Source organism: Solanum stenotomum, chromosome 11 (assembly GCF_019186545.1).
Source record: "Solanum stenotomum isolate F172 chromosome 11, ASM1918654v1, whole genome shotgun sequence".
NCBI classification, from domain to species: domain Eukaryota; kingdom Viridiplantae; phylum Streptophyta; class Magnoliopsida; order Solanales; family Solanaceae; genus Solanum; species Solanum stenotomum.
Genome location: NC_064292.1, coordinates 9,258,079 through 9,266,234, shown reverse-complemented (window position 1 = coordinate 9,266,234; position 8,156 = coordinate 9,258,079). Strand labels below are relative to the sequence as shown.

The 8,156-nt window shown below is 33.5% G+C and overlaps 2 protein-coding genes across 2 annotated transcripts in view; one reads left to right on the top strand and one right to left on the bottom strand.

The window, feature by feature from the left end:
* Positions 1-8,156, top strand: part of LOC125843977 (uncharacterized) — a 621,631-nt gene that overhangs the window by 180,921 nt on the left and 432,554 nt on the right. The gene's annotated exons all lie outside the window — the stretch shown is intronic.
* On the bottom strand, positions 1,823-8,150 carry LOC125843962 (TMV resistance protein N-like). Its single transcript, XM_049523166.1, has 6 exons — positions 7,608-8,150; positions 5,090-6,179; positions 4,718-5,008; positions 3,556-4,615; positions 2,367-3,021; positions 1,823-2,198 (listed from the first exon to the last, which is right to left on the bottom strand). Exons 1-5 carry the CDS (start codon positions 8,114-8,116, stop codon positions 2,378-2,380), a joined length of 3,594 nt encoding a protein of 1,197 aa, XP_049379123.1. The 5' UTR covers positions 8,117-8,150; the 3' UTR covers positions 1,823-2,198; positions 2,367-2,377.

Genomic DNA, 8,156 nt, shown 5'->3' with positions numbered 1-8,156 from the left:
AAAACATTTAACCCAACCAAACATGAGAAAATTGGAAAACATTTTCCGGAAAATGTTTTCCTTCATACCAAACACACCCTCTATGTAAAAAATCAAGGTAAATCTGATTTCTTGGTGATGTATCTTTATGTAGATGGTATGATCTTATATGAGCTCTTGTGAATCTCTTATTGCTGAATTTAAGTCTTTCATGACAAAATGTTTTGAAATGATAAACTTAGGGTTGTTGCATTATTTTTTTGGTCTTGGAATTAATCAATCAAAGTTTAGATGACATTTTTGTCTCGAAAAGAAAATATGCAACTTATCTTCTTAGGAGATTTAACATGTTGGGTTGTAAGTTAGCTTATACATCGATGAATGTAAATGAGAAGTTCATATCTAATGATGATACATGTTTGACGGATGCTCGTTTCTTTAGAAGTATAGTTGGTTGTCTGAATTATTTGTCGCATACATTACCCAACATAGCATTGCCTATGAGTGTAAATGAGAAGTTCATATCAGATTCATGCATAACCCAACAAAGCATCATTTTTTAAAACAGATTTTACGATATGCTGTCGGAATTACTGATTTTGAAATTTGATATTCTTAAAAATCAGATATTAAATTGTTTGGTTTCACTGACAATGATTGAGCTGGTTGTATGGATCATAGAAAAAGTACTTCCGGATATGCATTCTCTCTTGGTTCACTGAATTTTTTTCGTGAAAACAAAGCAACTATTGTAATGACGAAAAATTTGACATTACTCAACAGGACAAAACATATTGACATTCGGTACCATTTCATCAGAGATCTGATAGCAAGTGAAAGCATTATGTTGAAGCGTTGCGGCACAAATGAGCAAATTGCTGATATTCTAACCAAAGCATATCCAGTTGGAAATCATAAGTACTTCAGATTACAGATAAGAGTGACAAGCTTTGAAGCAAGGGAGAGTGTTGATTAATGCTTCAAAATAGTCGATTTAATTCCCAGTTTTTAGCTAGTAAAAAAAATAGTGTTGTTTAGTTATTTAACATGAAGTTTTTTGTTGTTTTCTAGTTGACAAAATAGCGTTAATGGACATGTTTATCCACTCTCTTTTTAGTTGCTTATTTTTAGCCAATGTTAATTAATTGTAAGCCTATCTAATAGGCCATTACAATAACTATTATTATAGTAAACAATAATATCTTTATCTTTTGTTTTCTTTGTAGGTGCAAACATAAAACAAATAATTATGCTTGATCCTAGTGCTAGATCGATAATTTACAGTGCTTCATATTCACAAACCACTTCTATCATCAAGTCGATTCGATATGAATGGAGATTATGCTTCTTCGGTAGAACTTGGTACTGGGAGAGAAAATATTTGAACTCTACTAGTGGAAGTACGTTCGCTTCCTGGAAATAATTTCCCTCTGGTCCGCTTGCTTTGTGATCAATGTGAGACGACTTACTAATAGTACAAAATGCTTCTTTCATCCACCCATTTTGGCACAATTTTTTTTGCCTCACTCATATTTATCTGCAGTTGGGCTACTCATCAGAAAATGTGAAGATGGTAATTTTTATTATTTCATAACTAAACGTGGTATTTTGGTGTAAGAGAGGTGTCGTGTTAGAGAGAGCATCAAAATGAACTAGTAGTAAGTTTTAAAGCCACGGATCAGTTCTTTCATGAAGCTCTCTCTCAGGCCAAGAGTCGAATTGTTCTGTTACAAACAGAGGAAACAAGTGCCACTACAAGAAAATGGTTAATTACATGGGGATTTTCCTGGGGATTAGTATGAAAATTTGCAGGATAGAATCACCACTTATAAGTAATCAAAATATAGTTAATAAGACAACTCGTGTATTAGTTCATTTCGTCTTTGAGCAAAGAGGTTAAAAATCTAGCACTCAATATTTTGCTAGAAATCGAACTGTCATGAGTTAATACAGCAGAAAGTATCCTTCTGTCATTTTATCTGATGTAATAGGCAAGTTAACACAAAGACTCTTGACGTTTTTCTGTATTTGGGAACTCTTTAATACGACACTCTTTCTTTTTAGTTTAGGAGCTCTTTAACTTTAAAAGTGGTACACTTTCATAGAAATAAGAGTAGGATTAACTGCAACTTCACCTCGTAAGAGTAGCACCCCGACCTGAGAGTTGTGCACTCTTCATTGTATCTTTGCAGCTCGACAACTCCAATGTATCTCAAGACCTTCATATACATATCTATTTTGTCAGATAAAAAACAGCATAGATACAAGTAAAGAAAACATAATAATAAAAGTTTGTGAGCTGCTGAACGAAGATAGAATCACACAACAATTAACGATTTATGTGGTCTAATCCAACGTCACATACTTGAACAATTAGCAATATATACCTATATTTGATCTAAAATCCCGGGCTTGTGGGAAAGAGCTGCATCGTGATTGAAGATACTGGCACTTTTACTTGAGACCTTTGTTTCTTAGAAGAGGAGCTACTGGTCTCTTCATTTCTACTCCTCCTTATCCCAATGCAAAGCTCGGATTCATCTTTATACAACAAACGAACTCCAAAAGCCTTCAATTCTCCAAAAAATAAACTAATAATCTCATAGTCATTTGGTTGTTTTCCATTTGCATTCGATGCATCCCATAAGTCAACAAGCGGTATCAAGAAGAAATGAATAGTACGTTGTACTAAACATTTTGAATGGTTGGATAAGGCAAGTTTCCGGGTCATCCTATCATCACATAATAACGGAATCAAGTGAGCTGTGATATCAGTTAATTTGCCAGAGTAACATACAGCAAATCCCAAGAAGTTATCCGATACATACCAATTCTCAGGCAATGCGACTGATACACTTGTATCCAGCCCCTGATGGTGGAACCAACTTGGGATATGATCTGCCCAACTCGTAAACACTCTTAGTGACAAGGAATGTGAATCAGAGATTTCATGCTGCAATGATGAGATATTCTGAAACAACGAATCACAGATCGAATCATTGCTCCAATCTGCTTTAATTGTATCTAATTGATGTGGAAATTCTGGCAGCTGCGTAAGCTTCTNATCACATAATAACGGAATCAAGTGAGCTGTGATATCAGTTAATTTGTCAGAGTAACATACAGCAAATCCCAAGAAGTTATCCAATACATACCAATTCTCAGGCAATGCGATTGATACACTTGTATCCAGCCCCTGATGGTGGAACCAACTTGGGATATGCTCTGCCCAACTCGTAAACACTCTTAGTGACAAGGAATGTGAATCAGAGATTTCATGCTGCAATGATGAGATATTCTGAAACAACAAATCACAGATCGAATCATTGCTCCAATCTGCTTTAATTGTATCTAATTGATGTGGAAATTCTGGCAGCTGCGTAAGCTTCTTGCAATCTGATAAGTCTAAGAGCCGAAGAGAACCAAGCCGGACTATGCTTCGAGGCAAATACTCAAAATTATTTCCACAGAGATGCAACTTTTTCAAAGAGGATACAATGTCTTTGAAAAATCCTCCATCTATTAAATTGCAGTAACTGAGATCCAATGTATCCAAGTATTGCATCCCTAAGAGACCTGGCAGCTCTTTGAGCCTCGTGCAATTTGATAAGTACAAGGATCGAAGAGCACTGAGTTGGGCTATGCTTCGAGGCAAATACTCAAAATTATTTCCACAGAGATACAACTTTTTCAAAGAGGATACAATGTCTTTGAGAAATCCTCCATCTATTAAATTGCAGTAACTGAGATCCAATGTATACAAGTATTGCATCCCTAAGAGACCTGGCAGCTCTTTGAGCCTCGTGCAATTTGATAAGTACAAGGATCGAAGAGCACTGAGTTGGGCAATGCTTCGAGGCAAATACACAAAATTATTTCCACAGAGATTCAACTCTTTCAAAGAGGATAAGCATCCAATGTCTTCCGGAAGTCCTCCATCTATTAAATTGCAGCAACTGAGATCCAATTCTTCTAATGAGAGTAACCCTTCATTCACCTGAGGAAACACAAAGTACACTCTATCTTCTGATTCTTCTTTCGCAAAAGTCAATAATTTAAGCTTGTTCAACCGGATGATGGAAGACGGAGGTCGTGAGATTAGAGTATAGCTAGCATGAAGCTCCTCCAGTTTTTCTAAATCACCTATCTCTTCTGGCAAGTTTTCAAGTTTCGAGCAATTTGACACAATTAGCTTCACCAAACCTTTCAACTTACAAATGCTACTAGGAAGAGATACAAGGTTATTCATAGAAAGCAAGTCTAGCTCTGTAAGATTAGCTAGGATATGAATGATAGATAATGGCAGTTCCCTTATCCCAGAGTATGACATCCAAATCTTTAACTCCGGCTTCATTATTCCGAGGATTTCTGGAAATTTTTCTAAACTAGAGCAGTTTTGTAGATCCAGAGATTCCAGAGATTCCACATTAACATATGGAAACCTCACAAGGCTTTTACACTCAAACAAATCTAACTCAATGAGTTTTCTGGAATATCTCAGGGAATGGTGAACCTCTTCAAGACTCGTACATTGACCTAGTTTCAAATACTCCAAATTTGGCATCCCCTCGAAATCTGGTGTTCTCTTCAGGTTTTTAGAGCCCCTTAGAAATAGCCTCCGTAGAAACGACAATTGCTGATATTCAAAACATAGAAAGAATGATGAAAAACTTGTGAAATTAGAAATTGTTTATTCTAGGACAAGACAAAATAGAAAGTATCTCAAATAGAACAGTACCTTCGTTTCATTCCATAAATGATGCAACGAACTTTGCTGGAGATCAAGATGAACAAGCCTTTTGGGACTAAAATTTTCTGGCAATAACTTCCAAGGATAGTTATACCAGACAAACCAACACAAGGTATTCGGTAGGTACTCAATTGAGTCATCTTGTGAATCACTTTGGATACAATCGCCCACATAACGTATGCATAATATCCTAAGCCTTTGCATATTTTTTATTGCCTCTTTGTTAAAACATATTTTTTCGTAATAATTAAACCAGATTGCTTCCACTGTCATGCTCCCCTATAAAAAGATCACGAGTCAACATAACTTATCAATATATGTCTTTGGAATATGAGTACTATTATTGTTTAGACTACTCACTGTATTGTCCACCATCACTTTCTCGAAATCTTCAACATCCCATAGTCTGCTACGTTCACCTGGATGCTTTTGCATTTTCACTATGTATTTACCCATATCTTCAATCAAGTCATGCATTTCAATCGTATCATCTATAGAGATGAACACAAGAGATTTGTCAATTAGGACATTCAATCCGTATTCAGCTCCAAAATCACAGCTCTCAACGATTTGCATGACTTTTGTTCTTTTTTCTCCACGGAAGAAACATGCAATATCTAGGAATATCTCTTTCTCTTCGGGCTCCAACCCATCAAAACTTATTTTGAGTTTTTCAATAATTTCTGAATTGGAATTTTTCATTATTTGGTCTACTGTTCTTCTCCACTGGGTTAGACCTTTCTTATGCAACAAAGAACCCCACACCTTGAGGGCTAAAGGAAGGCCTTTAGCGTGATTTACTACCTCCAACGAGAACTTCTTAAAATGCACATCTGGAATTTCTTTTTTGAAAGCATGTTGATTGAACAATTGCATAGATTCATTATCCGGTAGTGTAGGCACTTCATATATTGCATTATCTTTCTCTATCAAATGTCTATTTCTAGTTGTTACAATAACTCTACTACCATTACCAAACCAACAAAGATCACCTGCTAAATACTCCAAATGATCACAATGATCTATGTCATCAAGCACAATCAACACCTTCATAGAAGAAAGTCTGCTCGAAATCATACACTTCCCATCATACTTATTATTGACGTAATCATCTTTTTTTCTTAAAAGTTCAGATAGAAGGATATTTTGTAAAGAATGCAGTTGATTCTTTCTTGCATTTTCTTTAATATCCACAAGAAAACAAGCAGCTTTAAATTGATAAGATATGGTATCAAAGATGACTTTTGCTATTGTCGTTTTACCGACTCCGCCTATTCCCCAGATCCCTAAAATCCGAACATCATTGATTTCTATTTGAAGTTGAGATTTTAGTATCTCTAAATGAGCATTTATTCCCACAACATCTTGCAAAAAAGATAAAGAAAGAGTACTTTTGCAAAATTTGGAAGAGATGTAGTCGACGATCTGCTGAATTTTCTCTGATTCAATCCTACATAAATAAGAGATGATTGTAGAAAATGTGAGGAAGTCAAGTATTAGTAAGTATTTCATATTTTTAATATTCAAGAGCATATTAAATAGAAAACAGTATTGTTCAGGGTAATAGAAACATATTGTTAAGTTTTTTGACTAAAAACAATTACTCCCCTGTGACTTAGAGCCTGTTTGGATGGGCTTTTAAACTGGTCAAAAGTCAGTTTTTGACTTATTAGAGTGTTTGACAATTGTCAAAGTGACTTATTTTAAGCCAAAAGTTAAAAGCTAGGTGAGGGGTGCTTTTTTTTTTTTTAAACTTAAAAGCCCTTTTATGTTGACCAAGTATATTACTCGTTTGCCCTTAATTCTTTTATACAATTCCCAAATTGCCCATATTGAATTAACCCTAACATCTCTTTCCTATTATTATTATTTATTTATTTATTTTTTTTATTTTTTATTTTTATTATTATTATTATTATTTAATTATTTTTTTTGAAATATGAATTTATATTCCTCTTACAAGTAATTTGTGGTGGTAAAGAAGTATGTGAATGATAGACAATTATTATTACTTATGAATGAAATTAAAATAAATCTTAAATCTTTCAAGTGATCTATTCAAACTATATATTTTTAAAATCTAAAATAAGTTGCACATATAAAATTAACTTAAATAATAAATTTATATTCCTCTTATAAATAATTTGTGATGATAAAGAAATGTGTGAATGATAGACAATTATTATTACTTATGAATGTAACTAAAATAAATCTTAAATCTTTCCTTTGATTTATTCAAATTATATATTTTTAAAATCTACAATAAGTTGCGCATATAAAATTAACTAAAATAATAAATTTATATTCCTCTTATAAATAATTTGTGATGATAAAGAAATATGTGAATGAGATAGGAACATACTATTACTTATGGATGTAAAATATAAATTAATTTTGTTTTAATTTTTTTGAAGTATAAAAACCTTAAATTAATCAACTTTTTATCATTTTAACAGCTTTAAGGTATTTCAGACATTTTGATAAAAAAAAGTGTTTACCAGCACTTATTTGTCAAACACATCAACAATTTTTTTTCAACTGCAATACTTTTATTCAAATACATAACTATTTATTTTAAAAATAAGTTCCAGCACTTTAAAAAGTTACTTTTTTAAAGTCAATTCAAACGGGCTCTTAGTTTCATTTTTCGTAAATTCCAAAAAGAATGACACATTTCTATATTAAGTAACAATTTAACTATAAAATATATATTTTACCTTTAATAAAATAATTTATATTCACACAAATTTAAAATTTCTATCATTCATTTTGGACCACAAATTTTAAAAGTCTTCCTTTTTTTAATCTCCATACCAAAACAAACTACCTCACATAAAATAGAACAGAGAGTGAGAGTATGTGTTTAATTTCAACTCACCCGTCACGAATATCATATCCTTTTAAATTTGCAGCTACAGTTAGGGAAGTTCTCCATCCTTGCACCTTCTGCATCCCATCAATATCATCTTTATACTTCAATTCATGTTCGGCAAATGCTATTGCAAAGCTTTCACTTTGGTTTCGAACATGTGATGGATCCACATCATAGAAGATCGGTATGACTGTTTGTCCATTTTTTTCCTCCTTGCATTCCATGATCTTCACTAATTCATTCAAGCACCACCTTGATTTAGCATAATTTCTTGAGAAAACGATGAGTGCAACTTGAGACTCTTCGATAGCTTTCAAGAGTTCTTGTGGGATGGAATCGCCTTGCTCTAGCCTTTTATCATCTTGAAAGGTGAATATTCCCCTATTTTTCAAACCTTCGTACAAGTGACCTGTAAATGTTCTCCGAGTGTCTTCACCTCTAAAACTTAGAAAAACATCATACTTCCATCGTGGACAGTACTCTGAATCAATTGCAAAAGAAAATGATGATGCCATGGATTCGATTAATTTGTTGAAATTTGAGAAGAAAGATAAG

Bases quoted from the DNA above. Each gene is read 5' to 3' on its own strand.
- LOC125843962 (XM_049523166.1), bottom strand. From the start codon at position 8,116: ATGGCATCATCATTTTCTTTTGCAATTGATTCAGAGTACTGTCCACGA. The intron at 5,009-5,089 runs GTGAGTAGTCTA...ATCTTTTTATAG, and splicing joins AAGTGATGGTGGACAATACA to GGGAGCATGACAGTGGAAGC. The intron at 3,022-3,555 runs GTCTCTTAGGGA...CGCAGCTGCCAG, and splicing joins GAGGCTCAAAGAGCTGCCAG to AATTTCCACATCAATTAGAT.